At 56.8% G+C, this 20,835-nt stretch overlaps 1 protein-coding gene across 6 annotated transcripts in view; it reads left to right on the forward strand.

Moving 5' to 3' along the window:
* Positions 1-20,835, forward strand: part of NDRG4 (NDRG family member 4) — a 42,945-nt gene that overhangs the window by 16,320 nt on the left and 5,790 nt on the right. For 4 of the 6 annotated variants that reach the window (XM_082439507.1, XM_082439505.1, XM_082439502.1 and 1 more), the window contains 12 exons: positions 3,378-3,472; positions 8,922-8,966; positions 13,208-13,255; positions 16,682-16,787; positions 17,041-17,161; positions 17,248-17,310; positions 17,477-17,537; positions 19,005-19,091; positions 19,181-19,237; positions 19,653-19,756; positions 20,625-20,681; positions 20,772-20,823. In XM_082439507.1, coding sequence (XP_082295633.1) covers positions 3,401-3,472; positions 8,922-8,966; positions 13,208-13,255; positions 16,682-16,787; positions 17,041-17,161; positions 17,248-17,310; positions 17,477-17,537; positions 19,005-19,091; positions 19,181-19,237; positions 19,653-19,756; positions 20,625-20,681; positions 20,772-20,823 — 873 coding nt within the window. In that variant the 5' untranslated portion in view covers positions 3,378-3,400. Of the gene's footprint in view, positions 1-3,377; positions 3,473-8,921; positions 8,967-13,207; positions 13,256-16,681; positions 16,788-17,040; positions 17,162-17,247; positions 17,311-17,476; positions 17,538-19,004; positions 19,092-19,180; positions 19,238-19,652; positions 19,757-20,624; positions 20,682-20,771; positions 20,824-20,835 lie in introns of those variants that run through there. The other 2 variants (XM_082439504.1, XM_082439506.1) reach the window with 1 other exon arrangement.

Below are 20,835 nucleotides of genomic sequence, written 5' to 3' on the forward strand. Positions count from 1 at the left end.
GTCCACTGCTGTTGCTTCACAGACCCCTGGGATCTCGCACCCCATTTGCCTTGTGCTCCCTGATTCCTGACAAACCTGACTCAGGCTTCCTTGTGGGCGGTTGATAGGAATCTCATGCTTTGTTGATAGGAATCTCACGCTCTCTTTTTTTTTTTCCTAAACTTTATTTTATAGCAATTGTCATGATTAGAGAAGTAAATAACACATTTAAAAACCTTCTCAGGGCCAAGGGATGTCAGAATATTTACAAACACATTCACGCTCTTTTTTGAAAAATGTTTTCCGGCTTTATTGAGATACAGTTGACATATAACATTGTATAAGTTTCAGGCATACAATATACTGATTTGATGGGAATCTCATTTTCTTGTAACATCATCTAGCTGCTTTTTTTAAAATCATAACTTTCTTAGGAAGAAACTCGTCTGCCACCACCCTGTGGGAATGTCCCCTCCGGCCTCTGTTCCCGAGCCCCACATCACCTGCTGGGCCCTGGGCTGTCCCCGTTTTCCACAGGCTGAGACATCCCCAGTTCTCTGGATTATGAGGTTTCTCTCTACAGCCCCCTTCCCCGCCACCCCCTCATCACAGCCCATCTGTCCCTGCGCTGCCCACTCTCAGCCCTTTTAATAGAACCGTCCTTGGGGAGGATGGTCTCCAGGGTGGTTTCATAACAGGCCTGGGAGAGGGCGGGGACACCCCAGTGCTGCCAAAGCATTTAATTGAATTCAGTATTCAGGGGGGTTGGCGGCTAAAAAGGCCCTAATGGGAGAAGAGTTTTCCAGGGTGGCCCTTCTTTCAGCTCCCCACCCGGATGGATGGGTGAGTGTGCCCATGTCAGAAAGGGTGGAAGAGAAAGTGGGGGAGAGAGGAGAGGACGCCTTTCTAAAAATACAGCCCGTCTGCATTGTGTTAGCTGGTTTCCCCAGAAGCCGCTGGGAACGGAGAGCTCCAGCATGGCACTAAGGTGCAGGGACCTGGGTACCTGGGTGGGCAGGGGCCTCCCTGCCTGGCCTCTTCATGCTGGGGACAAGGCTCTCCCAGGGGGGCTGCACAGCTCTGGATTAACCTTCCAGGAGGCCTGAGTGGCCAGTGGCTCCCAGCCCAGCCCCAGCATGTCTCAACCCAAACTAGACTCAGGTGGGGACCCCCATGCGATTACAAGGCACCGTCTTTGTTAACATTCTGGAGGGCTGATGCTTCCTGCTTCTGACAGGATGGAAGGAAGCCCAGTCAGGGTCTGGAGCTACAGCCTGGTCTCAGGACCTCCCTGCCACAGAACTGGGTTCCATCCGAGGCCATGTGCCCTTGGGTCCCAGGAAGCCACTGCGCTGACTCCCCAGTCACTAGGGCTTCCACAGGGAGAAGCCAAAGGAGCAGGGATGGGCAGGGCTGGGGGGCATCTTCTGACCAACCAGCTAGCGGGACTGTCAGCCTTTCAGGGCAGAAGGGAAAGTCTGAGGGCTTCACTCTTGAGAAAGACTAAAAATAGAATTGGGAAGGAAGGGAAGAGGGGTGGGAGGGAGGGTGGGAGGAAGGATAGGAAGCCATCCTTCCATCCTTCCAGGTCAGGCCGCCGTGGTGTTACAGAACGAGCACTGGAACAGACTAAGAATCCAAAGACCGCATTTCCAGGCCTGGCCCCATCTGGGCGTGCCGTGGAACCTCTCTCAGCCTTGGTTTACCTCATCGCACTTCCCATCAGGGTGAAATCTAATAGCACAGGAAAGTACCTTGGGAGATGTGAAGTGCTTTGCAAGCATAAAAAATTGTTAATGATCTACAAACAGTCTTTCTTAAATATTGTTTTTTCCTGATTTCAGACTGTAGACCCTAATTTTCAGTCCTTCACCCAGGGATAATTCCTGTTAACTTTGTGAAAAGCCTCCCAGGCTTTTTTATGGAACTATTCATATTTCTCATAATTTGGATAATACTGTATGTTTTATAACTGCTTTTTAAAAAAATCTATTACAACACAAGCATTCTACCATGTTATTAAATAATCTTTTACAAGTTATTTACCCATAGTTTGTCTAGTGCCCTACTTATGGACATTTAGCTTTTTTAGCTTGTTTTGTTTTTGTTTTTTGGATTATAAATGGCACTGTAGTGAACATTGTTACAGATAAATCATTAGGTGCCCTCTCTGGTTTCCTTAGGAAATTTCTCCCAGGGAGAAGATTGCTGAGTCCAAGAGTAAGAACCTTTTAAATGATCTTAATTCATTCTGTAAAACTGCCCTCCAGAAAGATGTACCACTTTATACACTCACAAACAGTATAAGAAAAGTGCCAGTTTTGGTGCATCTTTGCCAGCACTGCAAATGTTGCCAATTCCATTGGCAAAAAAAAGAAAGAATATCTTTGACTTCTAGTGAGCTTTAACATTTTCCCATGTATTTACTGGCCAGTTGTAATTCTTTGATGAATCTCCAGCTCATATCCTTGCCTAGTGTTTCTCTTGGTGCATTATGATTTGTGCCATCCTGAAATCCAAGTGAGGAATGGCAGTGCCAGGCTAGATAGACAGATTGTGGGGTCCTGGCACCCTCTGTCTGCCTTCCCCCACAACTGGATCCTCCAAACACACATGTGCACATATGACCTGTTCCTCTCCTGAGGTTCAGAGGCCCGGGGTCTCCCACGAACACGCAGCCATTAGGGTCTGGGCCCCTCTGCCTGGAGGCTGTGGGTTGAGTGGTCACTGTGTCATCCCTCCCTGCTGGTGGTACATCAGGACCAGCACCTTCAATGTCACTCTGCCTGCCACACTGCCAGGCCCTCCCTTCTCCCCTCTCAGAGCCATCCTCACCCAGGCCTGTCCTTCTAGGCACTCAGGACAGCCCTCAGCTCTGTTCCTCTGTGTCCTCCCAGAGCCCACTGTCCACTTCTGACCACAGGGGACTTCCGACCCTTCCCCACACTTGTCCCTCTGCTTCTTAATAAATGTAGTTTACTTGAAATTATTCAAGGGTCATCCTGTATTGTGTTGCCTTGCTTTTCTTTTCCTCTTTCTTTTTTCTTCCTTCCCTCCTTCCTTTCTTCCTCCCCCCCCCCCTTCTTCCTTCTTTCTTCCTTTTTTTTTGGGGGTGGCAGGAAATATGTTTTAACTTTTAAGACCAAATAATACAATGACCTTCCCTGAGCCAAGCAGGTGAGTCTTGCAGACGGAGCCTTGCTGCCCGGGTGAAGCGCCGCGCTGGGCCTGCGCTTGGGAACCGGGGTTTCGGGGATGGAGGGGTCGGTGTGGTCCCCGGTGCCCCTGCCCCAGCCCGGGCTTGCGCTGTCCCCTCCGCCCGCCGAGAGAGTCCGAGCAGGGCCCAGGCGTGCCCGTCGCAGCAGGGCCCAACCCTCGTCCTCGCCTTCCCTCCCTAGGGCTCCTGCTCCACGACGTAACTATGGCCGGCCTGCAGGAGCTGCGATTCCCCGAGGAGAAGCCACTGCTCCGGGGCCAGGACGCCGCTGAGCTGGTGAGTCGTCCCTTCGCGGTCCTGAGGGCGGAGGGCGCCACCTCGTGACCGAGAAGGAAACCGCGCGCCTTCCCTTTAGTCTTGCTGATGGCTAGGAGATGGCCGTCCATCCCGTGAGCCACGCACCAGGAATTCTCACGCCACCCTGAGAAGCCTTGTCCCCGCCTTGGGAGAGTTCCCGGCCGGGCTGAACGCCCACGCGGCTAAAACCCAGCCAACCTCGCTGTGGGTTTGGCTGTCTTTGGGGCTGGGAGGCTCTGTAGAAGAGTTATTTCCATTTCAGTGATGAGAAAACCGAGGCACAGAAGGGTTAACTCACTTGGCCAGGGTCACACAGCTCTCAGGGAATGAGGCCCGTATTCAACCCCTGGTTGTGGGCAGCCGTTGAGCCCCAAGAGGGTCCTCGCTGGGCAGTGCTGCCTCCAGTGGGGTCACGATGCTTCCCCAACTACCTGGGCCTTTCACGTCTGAAGCCTCTCTTTTTTCCTCATAAGCCTCTGAGGTATGAGGGAAAGTTACCGGCAGGCAGTGTTTACAGGAGCAGTGGGATCAAGGCATTTGAGGTTGTTATTTTATCCCAAAGGGCCCTCGTCTGAACACCAGGCGTTAGATTTCAGAATTAGTTCTACCCACGTTTTCTTTTTTTTTTTTTTAATAGCATTTTTTTAAAACGTTCTTACTTTTATTTATTTATTTATTTGGCTCCGTTGGGTCTTCGTTGATGTGAGCAGGCTTTCTCTAGTTGCGGTGAGCAGGGGCTACTCTCCGTTGCGGTGCTCGGGCTTCTCATTGCGGTGGCTTCTCTTGTTGCCGAGCATGGGCTCTAGGCGCGAGAGGTTCAAGTAGTTGTGGCTCGTGGGCTCTAGAGCGCAGGCTCAGTAGTTGCGGCACACGGGCTTGGTTGCTCTGCAGCATGTGGGATCTTCCCGGACCAGGGCTCGAACCCGTGTCCCCTGCATTGGCAGGCGGATTCTTACGTTTTCTTGTTGTGGTGACACCCAGCACAGCTTCCCTTTCCCTCCTGCAAGGAAAAGCTATGGGTCCATTGCTCACAGAATCCTGGGGCATCACGGCTGTAGGTCCCTGCTGGTTATGCCGCCCAGCCCCCCTCACCTTACAGATGGGGAAGCCAGGAGCCCAGGCCCTGGATCCCCAGCACACCCTTCTTTGCTCTGCCCCCAGCCTCCCAGATCCTCCCTCCAGGAGGAGGTGAGCCCAAGAGCTGCTGAGCTCCACATGTTGGGACAGAGTGGCTGTCCAGGTGCCAGGGGCCCAACCACATGAGGCCGGCAGTCCTGTCCCCAAGAAGGGTACAGTGGTTTTTTTTTTCTTTTGCCCCGCCACTTGCAGGATCGTAGTTCCACCCCCCGCCCCCGCCCCCTGACCAGGGATTGAACCCGGGCCCTCAGCAGTGTGAGCGCGGGGTCCTAACCACTGGACCACCAGGGAATTCCCAGGGTGCAGTCTTAACTTTTAAAACAGAACTTCAAGTTAACTTATGAGACCTGATTACCTGAGGGCAACCCCCAGGAATGGTCAGGGAACAGCTGGTGAGCTGGACACTTTGTAGACTTCTGATTCTAATTCTACTTCCTCACTGTTCCAGGCCCCCATCATCTCTTGCCCAGGTGCTCCCCGCTGGTACGGGTGTGCATCTGTGGGTGGCACAGAAAGCTGAGGGCACCTTGGCCTCGCGTGTTCTCTTCCACTCCTCGCCTCGGCACGGCAGGCCCACCCCGCTTCTTTCTGCTTGAAGGAGCCTCCCCACTGGTCTCCTTGCTCTGTACAACCTTCTAAAATACATCGTGTCATTCCTGGCTTTCTGATGTGTTCCATTCCCTTGTTCCAGCCCTTCATGAGTCCTGCCCTTGGCTTGGTAAGGCACCCTTGTATCCTAATTATAAATTTCCCTTTTTTGCTTAGACTGGCCAGATTTGATTTCTATTACTGGCCACCATCCCTCCTGAGGCCTGTTTTTAACTATTGTTCTTGGCTTTGGTAAGGTACCCCTGTAATTTTATCCTTTTTGCATAAACTAAAAATTCCACACATCATGTCACTTTTCTGCTCACAGTTGGCCAGTGGCTGCCATAACACTCAGAGTTGCAGCCACAGCCCTTCCCGGGGCCCAGGATGTGCTCTGCACCCCCTCCCCCTGCTCGCTCCTATCCTGTCTCCCAGGCTCACTGCTCCTCCTTGAACAAGCTGATCATATTCCCAGCTGTTCCCTCTGCCTGGGACACGCCAGCTGCAGGACTTTTCAGGGCTGGCCCTTCATTTTATTCAGGCTCTACTCAAATGCCCCCTCCTCAGGCAGGCCTTCTCTGACCACCGGGTCTAACATTGACACCCGCACACCCTCCGGGCCTGGCACTTACTGCTCTCGGGCTCTGCCCCACAGGCTCCTGGAGCAGAGACCCTGTCCGTTTTGTTCCCCGATCTCCCCAGTTCCTAGCACAGTGCCTGGGACACAGTAGGCTCTCAGTAAAGACTTGGGTCGGGTGGAAGCTATAGATTGTGATGCAGCTCAGAAGAAAGAAGTTTTTCAGAACTCTCTGAAAAGTCCCTCCTCCCCACAAACAGCCCGTCTTTCGAGGCATGCGAGCAGAGACCAGCCTTCTTGTGAGGGCGTGGTGGGCCGGATGGTGGCTCTCAGGGACCCCTGCACTCATCACCAGGGCTCAGGGGTAGGGGGCTGCCTGCGGGTACGGGGTGTGCAGCTGTGGGCGGCACAGAGTGCTCAGGGCACCTTGGCCTCACACGTTCTATGCCTGTCTCTTCCACTCCCCACCTTGGCAGGGCACCCCAAGAGATGCCCTCGCACCCCTTCTCTGCCCAGCCTGGCCCAGCACCTTGCTGCCCCTCCCTCCCTGAGTCCCTTTTACCAGCCCCCTGGCTCTGCCTTCTTCCTGCTGCATTTGGTGTCTCTCACCTCATCCCACCTGGACCAGAGTTGGCTCCCCTGCACGAGGGTCTGCGTCTCAGTCCTCCACGGAGGCTGCGAATCCCCAGCTCAGTTTCTCTTCTTTCTTGGGTCAGCACAAGCCCCATGGACCTGGTCACTGGTCACATCTGCTTTTCCCAAGGCGTATTAATGGCCCCATCCTCAACCCCCCAAAATCCTCCTAGGTGCTCCCAGTGTGGCCTTTCCAGATTTCAGTGACAACTGGTGCAGTCCTGTCTTGAAGTTCTGCCTCGCTCTCTGCCTCTCTCTCCCAGGCGGTTGGTTACACCCACAGACAGATTCCCCTGTCCAGCTGCACGGGACAGAAGTGCCAGTCCTTTTCACTTTTTAAATCTTCCTCAACCTTCCAGGTGCAAATTCCCTGAGTCCACTGAGGAGCAGATACTTCCACACGGTTACCCACCGTCCCTCCGCCATTTCAGACTCGCTTGCTTCTGAAGTCTTTGCCTGGTGTGTCCAGGGCTCCGTGGAAGAATTGTTGATTCTCCCCGTGCCTGCGTCCCCCACCTGGGTCTCCTTAGGCCGCTCCTGGGCCTCCTCGCCTCCTCTCAGCTGGGCCCTCTCTCCCACCAGTTTTCCTTGGAATGTTCATGTGGTTCCTCCCAGGCCTCCGGTGTCTCTGGATTGGCTTGTATTATTCCTGCTGTTTCTTGGTTTGGGGTCCTGCCCATCTGAAGCTTCCCATCCCCTTGAAAACCTCCTGCATCTCTTTCCCTGGCGCCCCCTCGGGCAAGGTCTTCCAAGGTAAGAGGAGTCACTGATAACCAGCCTCGACCCTTTCCCCCAGACCCCTGCCGCCTTCCTTGGAGGGTCCAGGAGTGGCCACCTCCATGCTCTCCTCCCCTCCCCATGCAGAGCCCCCAGGCTCTGGAGGAACCAGGAGGGGAGGATAGCCGTTGTTGATTTCAGCTGAGACCTGGCTTTCCTTTTTCGTGTGAGAGCCTCTAGTGCTGTCTGATTTTTTCCACCACCCCTCCCACTCCAACTGCCAGAATGCAGGTGGGTGAACTTCTTATTTTGAGAGTAAAACATCAGCATCGCTGGTTTTCATTGTTTTCCTCCCTGCTCCTGTGATTTGGGTTCATTTTCCTTCTTGTTGCACCTAGTAGCCCTGCCCTTCACTTGCCGTCCTCCCGTAATATCCTGGTTCTAGTCTGTCTCATTTATCCACATATGTATTCAGTAGCATCTGTAGCACACAGAGTCCAGTGCAGGAGTGCCAAGGACAGAATGACTGCTCTCTGTGCCCTTTGTTTAATCCTCACAGTCACTGAGGCTTGGAAGCTAAGTGATCTGCCCACAATGAGCAGAGGAGAGCAGAGAGGGTTCTAGACAGACACAGTAGAAGGCAAGGCAGAGGCCCCAGATCTCTGCTCTTCCTGGATATGTGGGATCCCCCCATGAGGTTTCCTTCCCCAGACAGAGACCCAGGGCGGGTGTAGAGTGTCTGAGGGCCGCCGGGCTGCATCGGGGAGAGCCTGGCAACGCAGACACGTGGGGTTCAGGCCCGCATTCCTCCACTCTCCATTTCTGCCACCTTATAAACACTGGGTATATCTAAACCGTGCTCCCCTCATTCATGAAGTTAGACTTGTTCATCCAGATCTGTTTGTGTTTGAGGAGCCTGGTCCATGCCAGGCTTTATGGTGAGAGCTGAGCCAGATGTGGTCCACACCCTCTCGGTGCCTGCAGTCCAGTGGGAGGGATGGGCACCAATCAGAGACTCACACCAGTCACCATAAATGAGCCTAAAAGCAGGGGATTTGGGTGCTTTGAGAGCATGAAGCAGGCAGGTCTGGAAAGGTGGGAGCAGCTACTGCAGAGGCCCAGACAGAGCCTTTGTGCAGGTCAGAAAAGCCCCCTTCTCCCTCGAGGCGTGGGTCTCAGCTTCTCCATCCCTAAAGTGGGTGTGATAGTCAGGCCCGCCTCTGTGCTTGTGCCCTGATGGGCGACCTCAAAAGTCATCTGTCGGGGCAGCGGGCAAAGTGCTGAACAGCAAGAATTTGGGGTCAGAGATTATTCCATCACTTCCTAGCCACGTGCTTCCGTCTCTCTGAGCCTCACCCTTCTCACCTGCAAAGTGGAAATCTTCACATTTTCAATTACTAGGTAAAAAAAAAATTAACAGGTAAAATCGATGTGTGTAGCTGCTCGTAACCTCATCTGTCAAGTACTAAATGGCCTGATGCCCGGCGCTTGGAAAGCCCTCTGTCACTTTTGTTAACATTAAGATAGACTGGGGAGGGACTTCCCTGGCGGTCCAATGGTTAAGACTCCATGCTTCCACTGCAGGGGGCCGGGTTTGATCCCTCTTCTGGGAACTAAGATCCCACATGCCACATGGTGCGGCCGAAAAAAAAAAAAAGACAGCCTGGGGAACAGCAAGCGAGGCTGCTCAAGGCAGAGCCCCTGTGGCCACCTCCCTTCCCTGCCTGGGCCAGCCTGGGGCCTAACGAGCCACCCCCTCTGTTTGCCTTGCTTTAGGAGAATTCCGACACCTTCCTCTTGGCTGTGGACACAGACTGGAAGGTAGGTCTCTGCTCAGCCTCCCCAGATGGGGACCAGCTGCTGGCTGGCCCCTCCCCGCACCCAGCCTGTTTCAGAGGAGGGTCACAGCCCTTCCGCGTGCCCCCAGCCTGAAGCCACAGGGACTGGGCACTTGGAAGCCTCCAGGACCACACCCACTGCTCACAGTGGCTTTGCCTCCCCTCTGTCCCGTGGAGAAATGCCCCCTCTCTCCTTGAACAGGACAGGGAAAGGAGGGGAGGTCTGGGGGAGTGAGGATGCTGTCATCTGAATCAGCACTTTCCTCCTATGAAAGCCAGGTTGATGCTCCGAAATAGCTCCTGTTTCCATGGCAACAGTTGCCCAGGACAACCATGTCCTCTTTAGTTTGATGCCAGATTCCCTGTGAAACTGAAATCATTCTTTGTTTTTATTCCTCTGCATGATGATTTCTGATTTTGCTCACTTGGCCAACCATTCCTCCCCTGTGAGTCCCATAGTGGCCGTTTATTTCCGGGTCTCAGAAAACGCGTGACAGCAGACACAATGGGAGCTTCACAGGGCTCCAGGGCCCCGCTGGCCATCATAACATACTGAACAAAGTCAGACCTTTCTGGGACCTTCCTCCTGGCTGGCAGGAGCTAGCCCCCAGGCCACCATCCAATTTGGGTCAGTCTCTCAGGCCCATGACAGCCTCAGCCTTGTGGTCTGGACGCAGGGGTGACGTGGAAGGAGGGGTGGCCTGCCGGCTCCTCCCCCCGGCGCACGGCGCTGCAGCCAGGATCTTAGGATCTGAGGATATGGATCCCAACTGTGCTTTGGGCCCTGGGTCACCCGTCCTTCAAGGACGCAAGCAGAGGCATCAGAGTGGCCCTTGTGCACATGCTCTGGTCTCCTGGGAGCACCAGCTCCAAACACAAAGGCCTCTGGAGCTCGAGAAGACAGGATGGGGCCTGGGGGAGTGAGGAACTAGGGGCCGGGGAGGAGAGAAGGGAGAGATGTGTCCACAAGGTGGCCCAGGCCCAGCCAGAGTCTCCTTTGTCCTCCCTGCTCCAAATGAGGGCTGGAATGTGTGAACAGACAGACCCTCCCCCACAGGAGGGGGGATTGCTGAAATAAAATCCAGAGCAATCAGCCCCTGCCCGACATTGAGTGGGACTCACTGGATGCCAACGGTGCTGACTGCCAGCCCCCAAAACACACACACCCTGGGAGGCAGATTGGGGGGTGAAATAGGTGATGAGAATCCTGGGGTCCTCTTCACCCATCTGCCGGGCCCAGACTAGGGTGGTCACTCCATATGTGTGGGACCTTGGTTCTCAAGACCCTTTGCTTGGTAAAGGGCAGCATGTGTTAAAAGGTACCTTACTGTCTACTCTGGGTACACCACACAGAGGCTGTTTTTTTTTTTTTAATTATTTTTTTAGTAAAGCAGCTGCCAGGATGGCCCTTGTCTGGGCCAAGGCCTGGCAGGGATTTTATCCTGTTCAGTCCCTTGCCTCAGTGGGCCCAGCCAGTGGGGGAGGCAGAAGGACAATCTAGAGCTAGGAAGACCTGGGTCCAGGTCCTGGCCCTGCCACGTGACCTCCAGTACAGGTCACTACCTCATTTTGTAGAGTGAGGCAGGCAGCTCAGCCCTCCCCGGGTGTTTGTAGGGTCGGGGTTGGTGCCCTTGGGCTGGGCACTCAGACCCTGGGCTGTGACTAGTGGCCACTAGAGCCAGACTGCCTGCGTGTGGTTCCTGGCTCTGTGCCTACTGGCTGTGTGATGTTGGGCAGGTTACAGAACCTCTCTGTGCTTCATTTTCCTTGTTTGTAAAGTGGGTGTTCAGAGGATAAAATAAAGTAACATGTGCAAAGCATTTGGATGGAGTATGGCACGTGGGAGATATGGTACTAAGCATTTACTACTCTTAATGTGACCTCAGGCCCAGGGTGCTGAGATGCTGGTGAGCTCCACTGCTTACTAGCTGAGTGGGAGAATTTACTTCTCTGTGCTTCAGATTCTTCATCCTTTCTCATAGGTTTGTGAGGATTATGTGTTACCCTTGCTCCTTAAAGCTACCTGTGCAAGCAGCTACACTGCTTTTCTCCCATTTACAGATGTGGAGGCTCAGAGTTGTTGACTGACTTGCCTGAGGTCACACAGCAAAGACTAGCAGGGTTTGGCTAGCAGGACCTGAGCCTGCCTTATTCAGCCACAACTGTACAACCTCCAGGGAGGAGGCCAACAGGTTGGAGAGACACACAGATTAATCCATTTCTCCCCTGGGCAGGCCTGGGGTCAGGTCTATAGTGATGTATGCAGCTTTTTTTCATCCTAGCAGCTCTGTGAGGAAGGCACAATTCCTATTTGACAGTTGAGGAGACTAAGGCACAGAGGAGTTAAAAAATCTTGCCCAAGGTCACCAGCTAGTGGGTGGGGAAGCTGGAATTTAAACTCAGGTCTGTGGATTTGAAACCACTGAGCTGAGCAGAATTGGGAGGTCATGGCTTGGGTTGGGCAGTGTCTGAGATCTCCCAGGTCCAAGGGTGGGAAAGGCTACTCAGCGGTTCAGGTGGGCATAAGGTTGGATGGGGACCATGAAGGGGCAGGGTTTTAGTGGCAGAAAGGGTGGGAGGCCACCCCACCCTGCCCCTCTTCCAGAAGCATATGGGAGGATTTTGTGGGCAGTTCCGCAGACAGGGCTGTGCTTTTGCACACCACCTCAATTGCCAGAGCCTCTTCCTGTGCCGAAGTGGCTGCAGGGAACAGGGAACATGGCCAGAACATGAGGGGCTGGGGGATAGCCCATTCCACACCCCAGCTGCCCTGGGAGACCACAGGCCCCCAGCACTCTGCACTAGGCCCGCAGTGCGAGAGGTCAGAGAGGGGCAGGGAAAGTTATTGATGCCTCCCAGGCAGAGGACATGGCCAGGAATAGCATACAGGGCAGGTGCTGACCAGGTCACTAGGCACCCAGAGATGGGGAGGTGACCGCCTTCCCCGAGGGCAGCCAGCCAGCGTGCAGGGCTGTCGGCACAGGCTGGGACGAGTGGCGTGTTCCCTCACCAAAGAGGCAGAATGGGGGCACAGGTGCCCACACCCCTCCCTCCCTCTGTTGCTCTTGCTTCTCTCAGTCCTTGGGCTCCCTCCTCTGCTCCCCTCCCTGGCCTATTTCCTCTCCTCCTCTGCTCTCCTTTGCCTGCCCCTTCTAATCTCTTTACTCTGCCTGCATGTCTCTGGCCAGCTCCTCACCCAAATCTTGAGCCACGTGACCTCCAGCACCTGTCCTGCTGCTCAGGACAGCGGGAGGCGGCTCAAGCATCCTGCTCCCCGGAGACTCGAGAGCCGAGCCCCAGGCTGGGTGGCCCCAGGAAGGAGGGCTGGGTGTGTCTGCGGGAGGTGGGCATGTCCACGTGGACAAGCTGCCTCCTGTCCCTCCTCCTGTCTCTAGTGGCCTCCAGCCCCTTGTGCAGGATGGGGGTGGGGGAGGGCAGAGCTGGTGTGTGCCCACCAATCTACCCAGGCCCCCTGGCCCCAGAACCCCCATTTCCCCAGTGTGGGCAGGCGCTGGGTATACATGTGGGCAAAGTGGGGGCTGCCCAAGGGGAGACCCTGGGAGCGGAGAAGGAGCAGTCCCCTGGAGTAGGGTCATGACCCAGGTTGCCCCAGGCAGCAGTGACTCCCCGTATCTCCTCAAGGTTAAGGGATCCAGGCCTTTCTGATGTGGAGGCTGGGCTTGGGGCGCTCTCGGGCGCTCCCTGCTCCCAGGGTATGGGTCAAGGGCTCTGCTGTCTAGGGCATGCCTCTGTGGTCCACCCTGCCCTGCTTCCGTGTGCTCGTCTTTGAGAGGCTCCTGTGTACCTGTCACAGGGCACACATGTACATGTGGCCTCTTGTCTTCCTAGGACCCGGTGTGCAGCTGCTGCTGTGAGCCTCTGTGCTGGGGGTGGGCCGGATGCAGGGGCTGGGGGCCACCAAGACTGATGTGTTGCTGGGGGCGGGAGGAGCAGGAGATGGGGTGAGTGAGGACCTTGGAAGCCAATCAGAGCCAAGTTTGTCTCCTGAAAGCCAATCTGGGAGCAGGGGCTCCGGGTGAGCGAGTGGCTGCTCAGAAACCCTGCAGGGAGGAGGGGCCAGCCCAGCCGCCCCCCCCCATCGCCGCAGGCTCTGCATATAAATGGTCCGGGAGCTGTGCCCCATCATAGAGCCGCTGGTCTCCTACTTGCGCTGCTCCCTCCCTCTGGACTCTGGTGACTCAGGCCTTTGTTTGCCCTTCCTAGTCGAGGCCGGTCGCCTCCCTCAGCAAGATGCCGGAGTGCTGGGATGGGGTGAGTGCGGAGTCTGGGGATGGCGAGGCGGGCGGGGAGGGAGGGGCATCCCTCTGCCTCTGTCTGGTGGTGGTTCTGCCTTCAGTCGCCTCACCTTGGGGGTCACTGAGCCAGGCCAGCAGGTTCCAGGCACCCTGGTCTGCTGCAGCGGTTGGGGGTAGCTGCTGGTCAGGGTCCACAGGGGAGGGCGGGGAAGGCTGAAATCTCTGCACAAACTGGAACGGGCTGTGACTTGTTTGTAAGCCTGTGTGGATCGGTGTGTAGGCATGTGTATATCCCACTGACGGTGTGCCCTCCGCCTGGCACGTGCCCAGCTGGCTCTGCCTGGCGCCTGTGACCACCTCAGCCCTGTGGAAGCTGTTCACTGTGTGTCTGGGGTGTCTGTGCCTGCAGACACCTCCTGACCCTGCGAGGGTTGTCTTGGTTGTTTGGGGGACTGCAGGGTGCCAGTCAGGCAGAAGCAGAGAAGTCTTGGGTTGTGGTGTTAACTGGGCCATCAGGCTGGGGTCCCTGCAGGGAGAAGGGGGCCGCTGTGCCTTATTTTCTGGGCGTAGGAAGGCAATGCTGGAGGGATGAACCTGCAGGGCTAGGGGCCCCGGTGGGACCAGGGTGCCTCCTTCTGCCTGGGGGCAGCAGGTGCCCAGGCTCGGTGCTGTTCTAACTCCAGGAGGGAGAGGCAGGGGCAGACATACTCCTCTACCCCCTAGCCTGCCCTGCCTGCCCTGCCGGGTCCGGAGGCCATGGGGCCGACCTCTACCCAGGCAACGACGTCAGCGCCTACCCGCCGCTGCAGACCCGGTCCTTGAATTATTGATGCGGTTGATGGGAAGAATCCAACCAGCCCCGAGCGCGTGCACGGGACCTGAAGCCCAACTCGGAGGGCCCACCCCCACCCCCGCAGCGCTCAAGGTCACGGATGAGGGGAGCCGGACAGGCAGAGAGAGGACATTAGAGCCCCCTCCCTTGCTGCCGCAGTGCCTCGCTCTGGCGCCCACCTGGAGGCGGCACGGGCTCTGACGTCACCAAGAGCCAATGAGAGCCCTCAGCCCTGGGGATTGGGGGACTCAAAGCGTGTCCGGCTGCGGCCCTTGGGGCGCCCCTCTTGGGGACCTTTGGCCTCTATCAGGATTACCTGGATCTGAACTCCTGGGTCGGAGAGGGTGCAGGGAGGTCGGCGGAGGGTTCAGCCAAGGTCAGTGGGCAACCGGGCTGGTGCTCCCGATGGCCTGTCCAGGCCCAGCCCTTCCCATCCCCAGCGGGCTGAGCCTTAGTGGTGCAAGCACTGCGACTTAGTCCCGCTGCCCCGCGTGGGGCATGGGGACCTGGGTGGCCACACCGGGACTGGGAGGGGCAGACACTGCCCTCACACACACACCCATGGGGAGGTGGAGATCTGGGAGGACCACGCCCTGGGCCCTGACTTGTGCTCTGCAGGCTAGAGCTGACCCCGCTCTGAGAACTATGCCGCAGGAAGCGCATTGCAGCTCTTGTGCTGCGGATGCTCTCTCCTGCCCCCACCCCACCCTCCATAGCACCGTGCGCCCCTCTTGCCCCATAACTTGCCCTTCATAGAACTGAGCTCCTTCTGCCCCCAGCCCCCCCTCCCATAGCACCGTGCGCCCCTCCTGCCCCATCCCACCTTCCTTAGCACTGTGCACTCTTCCTGCCCCAGGCCCTGCCCTCCAGAGCCAGCAGAGCATGGGGGGTAGGGATGAGACAGGACCCCCAAGCAGGGACAGGCACCCTGTGGAGAGGCTGCCGGCTCAGAATTCTCTTGCATGGAGCTTGATCTCTTCCTCAGAAAAAGCAGCCTGAGGCTGGCACCTGGCAAGGCGCCCCCCTCTGCCTTCTCTGAACTTGACCTTGGGCAAGTCAGTTCTTTCCCAGCCTCAGTTTCCTCCTCTGTGAGGATAAATAAGAAGATACATGAAAAGTGTCTGGTCAGTGTTCAGTGAGCAGGAAGTGTTCCTTGTTTTGACAGCCCTTAGGGAGGACAGGCCTGGGCCATGGGGAGGCTGTGGTGGGCTCGGGCCGGCCTGGAGGACTCCCAGAAGTGTGGCTCCCGGGGTGCAGCCTTGAGCCACAGGGTTGGCACTGCCTTGTCTCTCCCCACTGGAGACAGGCCTCGACAGTGGTCCTCTGAGCCCAGACCCAAGAAGGCCAGTCCCCAAGAAGATGTTTCCTGCCTGAGTCTCCACTTTCCTGTCGGAGGCAAGAACGTAGGTTGTCTCTGAATCTGAGCATCCTAGTGTCCTCCACCTGAAAGATGGGGAAAAGAGCTCCTTCTCTCTTGCATAACACCTGGCACACAGTAGGTGCTCAGTCACATCTGACTGTCCTTGACCCTAGCCCCACCTCCAACTCCCCGGGGCCACCCCCTGTAGTTCCCAGGACTCCCCCTGGTGCCAGCAGGGCTGTTTATTCAGCTTTGGCAGACCCTCTTGGAGCCTCCCATGAGTGGCCAAGAGGGAGTAGTTTGCAGAAGGACCAGCCAGCAGGGCGCCTCCCCAGGGCTCAGGGATGCCCACACACGGCAGCCCCCTTTCTGGGGCCCTTTCCAAGTGCTAAACACTTGGCAGATATCAGCTTGTTTAGTTGTCACAGAGTCCTGATGATGTGGCTCAAGCAGAGGTGGCTGAGGCACAGAGAAGTGCATGCCCCGCTCAGAGTCACACAGTAAGGGCTAGAGCGGGTCTTGAACCTGCAGCATGCAGCCCCTGCTTCCTGAAGAACTGACGACCCTGAGCAGCCAAACCAAAGGCGTGAACACAGGAGGACCCCAGAGTGGCCACTGCGGAAGGCCTTTGGGGAGGGGGTGGGAGTCTAGCCTGAGGGAGGCCTTGGGGATCACGGAGAGGCAGGAGCAAGAGCGTGGAGGTGGAACCAGGGGCAGGTGTCGGGGTGGGAGGCTGGGCTGGCCAGCAAGGGGTCTTTGCCGTGGATTCTAGGTGAGCTGTTGAGGCCAGTCCCCTTCAGGAGCTGCGGCCCCTTTGAAGGCTTCCGAGTCGAGGGGGCACATGATGAGGGCGGGACTCAGTGGGGATGGCAGAGCTGTCCTGGAGGGGCTGCAGTGAGATGGGGAAAATGGGCCTCACTGGACCCTGGAGGCCTGAGTGCAGCAGGGCCTGGGCCTGGGCCTGGGCCTGGGCAGCTCGTCCCGCTGGCTGGTTTGCAGAGGAGACCAGGACTTTCACGTGCGGGCCAGTTCACGTTGCCCCTGTGCTGAGCAGCCTTGGGAAGGGGTGCTCCCTCTGGTCTGTCCTCTCTGCGGGTGGCTGGGGGTGGAGAGAAGGGGACGCACCACCCTATGGGGGTGAAAGTCCCGCCAGAGGCCCAGCAGCCCCCAGGCTGCCCCACAGCATCATTTCCCGGAAGAGCCGGGAGTGGGGGCTGCCCGGAGTGTCCAGCGCTGTCTCTCCCCTCCAGGAGCACGACATCGAGACGCCTTACGGCCTTCTGCACGTGGTGATCCGGGGCTCCCCCAAGGGGAACCGCCCGGCCATCGTCACCTACCATGATGTGGGTCTCAACCGTAAGTGCGCCTCAGCCTCGTTTGGCCCTCCACTGCCTCGAATCTCCCGGAACAGTGAGGCCCCCCCTCCCTCCCCACAGAGTCCCGTAGCTCCCCACTCACGCTCAGCTCTGTGCCCCTAGCCATTTGGGTCTTGGTTTCCCCGCAGAACCATGAGGCTGATCACCTCTGCCTCGACCTCCCTTTCAGCATCCACGGGCCTCCCTCCCCGCCTCTCCCGGCTCAGCCACAGCTGAGAGCTTTGTCTTTTCAGACAAGCTGTGCTTCAATACCTTCTTCAACTTTGAGGACATGCAGGAGATCACCAAGCACTTCGTGGTGTGTCACGTGGATGCCCCCGGTCAGCAGGTGGGGGCCTCGCAGTTTCCTCAGGGGTAGGTACCCGGAGCGACCCACCCCCAGCTTTCCCCAGCCCTGTACCCCCGGCTGCGCTGGGCCTGACCTCCTGCTCTGCCTGCAGGTACCAGTTCCCCTCCATGGAGCAGCTAGCCGCCATGCTTCCCAGTGTGGTGCAGCACTTCGGGTGAGTCCTCGCCCAGCCCTGCCCCGCCCCCGTGCTGGGGGCCAGGGCGCGCCCCCCATTTCCGCAGAGCCAGCAGGCTCTCGCTGAGCGCTGAGGGCTATGGGTGGGTCTGCTGTGGATGGCAGTCATGGGAAACCCTAGAGTGACCAGCCATGCTCTCTATCAGGTTCAAGTACGTGATTGGCATTGGAGTGGGAGCCGGAGCCTACGTGCTGGCCAAGTTTGCAGTGAGTCTCTCCACCCGCCCCTGTAACTAATCCCAGGACTGGTCTCTCCCAGGGGCAACCCCACAGGAACTTTCCTTCCTCTCTTCCTTTCCTCCTCCCCCTACTTCCTCTTCACTTAGGAAAGTCCTTTTTTCTTTTTTTCCTCCAAGGAAATTAACTTAAAAAAAAAAAAAGGTTACTTTTTCTATACAATTCCTTAAAACGCTATGCGCCATAAGTTGCTTCAACCATTATCCAAAACCAAACTTTCTCTTAGCAACAAACTATACAACTAATTACTCCAGCCACTAAATAAGGATTATCCTAATCACTCATTCACTAATTAGGGTAATACTTAAACATGAATTTTTTTTTTTTAATTTTTTTTTGGCTCTCATCCCTCTTTTTTTTTTTTTTAATTTTATTTATTTATGGCTGTGTTGGGTCTTCGTTTCTGTGAGAGGGCTTTCTCTAATTGCGGCAAATGGGGGCTACTCTTCATCGCGGTGCGCGGGCCTCTCACTATCGCGGCCTCTCTTGTTGCGGAGCACAGGCTCCAGACGCGCAGGCTCAGTAGTTGTGGCTCATGGGCCTAGTTGCTCCGCGGCATGTGGGATCTTCCCAGACCAGGGCTCGAACCCGGGTCCCCTGCATTGGCAGGCAGATTCTCAACCACTGCGCCACCAGGGAAGCCCCCAACATGAATCATTTTTTAATCTAAAATTATACTTATGTTAAGTTTGCGAGGTTTAAAGTCAGGTTTCAGAAACATCATGTCGGGTAGGAGCTCACAAGCTTTCCATCTCTAAAAGCAAAAACTTAATTTTTAGGATTCAAAGTATTTCTTTCTTCAAAAAAAACCAAAAAAACTGACTAAGAATTTTCAACTCCAATTTCCACTGCGGTACTTAACCACTTTGTTAACTGTCAACTATTCCCGGCCACCCCAGACAACCTTGACATGACCTCAGTATTGTATATATATCACCATTTTCCCCTAAACACAGGCAGACAGCCGAACAGAAAACTCGAATCTCTTTTACAATGTCTAACACAAAAGAGGCTTTGGAAAGGTCAGTTTCTTAATATAACTAGGGTTTTTTCTATGAAAGCAAAGAATCAAAACATTTCATTGAAGATGTTTAATCCTTAGTGTTGCAATAGTAGCCTCTTCAAAGATATATTAAAGGGGCTGAAAAACAGTGATATAGGCATAGATTCCAAATAAAAGGGTTTTGAAAGGTTCCACTTGGGGAGGAGGATGAGCAGGGGCAGCTGGAAGGGGCCCCCAGGCAAGTTCCCAGCTGAAGGCACTTGGTTATCAGTGGTACCTTGAAGCCCTTACAGAGCGCGGCCTTCCCTTCAGATCCTAGCAACCGCCTGTGAGACGGGCAGGGCTAGAATTGTACAGTCCGTTTTCCAGGTGGGAAGACTGGGGCTCCCTGCACCCTGCCCCGCCCTCCAAGCCCTGTCTCCCTGTCCCGGCAGCTCATCTTCCCCGACCTGGTGGAGGGGCTGGTGCTGATAAACATTGACCCCAATGGCAAAGGCTGGATCGACTGGGCGGCCACCAAGGTGAGCGCGGTCCGCCTGGAAGGGGGTGGGGTGGGGTGGGGTGGGGCGGGGCGGGGCGTCCCTCACACTGGCTCCGCCCCGGCCCGCAGCTCTCCAGCCTGACCAGCACTTTACCTGACACGGTGCTCTCCCACCTCTTCAGGCAGGTAAGGGGGCGGGGCCGTCCTCATGCAGGAGCAGGAGCGGCCGGGCTGGGACTCTCCCGAGGGCCTGGTTCTGCCCCCTCGCGGGGGGGTACCCGGGGTTTCTGCCCCCCCTCCCGGCCGGGCAGGAGGAAGAGGGTGGCGGGGTGATGTGGCATCAGACATGCCTCACCCCTACCCCGGGATCAGCCGCGAGACTGCAGCACCCGAGACAGACTGGGGAGACGGATGGGACGGGGTCCCCTCCCCTCCCAAGGCCGTGGGCTCCCCCCACACTCTTCCCCCTCCCCCCTCCCTCCCCACCACTGGGGTGGGGCAGGGGCCGCTCCGGCCAGAGGTGCCCCCTCTGAGCCAGTCCCCGTCTGTGGCGCCACACCGCCCTGCCGCGCTCGCGCTCATCCCCCGTCCCCGGGCCCAGGAGGAGCTGGTGAGCAACACAGAGTTGGTGCAGAGCTACCGGCAGCAGATCGGGAATGTGGTGAACCAGGCCAACCTGCAGCTCTTCTGGAACATGTACAACAGGTGTGGGCGGCTCGGGTGCCAGCTGGCGGCACCAGGACGGGAGCGCTCAAGCAGTTGGGGGCCCCCCTCCCCAGTACAGCTGCTCACGGCTGGCAACACACTCCCCCAGTTCGTAGATGAGTGGACCGTTGAGCCTCCGAGAGGGGTAACCTCTTGCCCAGGGTCACACCCCGCGAGGGGCAGAGGGGGAGCAGGGCTCTTCCACTCCTCCCCCTCCCTTGGGCGTTGCCAGCGGGAGCAGCGGGGGATGTGGGCGCCACCCGCTGCCCCCACTGCCCTGGGCCTCAGTGCTGACATCCATAAGTTGAGAGGAGGTTGGATTAAGTGCTCCTTGGAGCCCCTTAGGGGTTGCCCTGCAGGGGAGAAGCCAGGGGCCCCCGCTGGCCTGCCCCTCTCCTCTTTCTCCTACAAATATTTATTGAACGCCTGCTGTGTGCATGGTGCTGGAGAAACACTGGAGAAGGAGGGAAGCCCCGGCCTGCCTGCCTCTAAGGCGCGGGACTCCCAGCACAGGTGGTGGCGCACAGCCCGTGATGAGAGCCAAATGTGAGGGCCCACCTGGCATGACTTGGGGGGGGGGGATCCCAGAAGAAGTCACATGAGGGGAGCCCTCAGGCCCCTACTTATGCAGAACAGGTCTCTGTCTCCCCATTTTACCAACGGCATCTGTGAGGCTTTGTCTCACCGTCGAGACACTAGAGCGTAAGCCCCAAATCTGGGGCCAGCCCAGCACCTCCAGGGATGTTGGGCCATAGTTGCCATGTGGAGGGATGGGGTTGAAATACGGCAGTGTCAGGCTTGGGGACATTCCCCAACGCCCCGCCCTGGGATCCAGTCCTGGGATGCCCACCTCCGCCTCTCCCTACAGCCGCAGAGATCTGGACATTAACCGGCCTGGAACAGTGCCCAACGCCAAGACGCTGCGGTGAGTGCCCTGCCCCCTCCAGCCTGCCTGGCCTTTGTAACCCCCTCTCCAGTGCCCAGGCCAGACAGCCCTTCTCCTCTGTGTCTGCAGCTGCCCTGTGATGCTGGTGGTTGGGGATAACGCACCTGCCGAGGAGGGGGTGGTGAGTGAGGGA

Source organism: Balaenoptera physalus, assembly GCF_965194825.1.
Source record: "Balaenoptera physalus genome assembly, chromosome: 19".
NCBI classification, from domain to species: domain Eukaryota; kingdom Metazoa; phylum Chordata; class Mammalia; order Artiodactyla; family Balaenopteridae; genus Balaenoptera; species Balaenoptera physalus.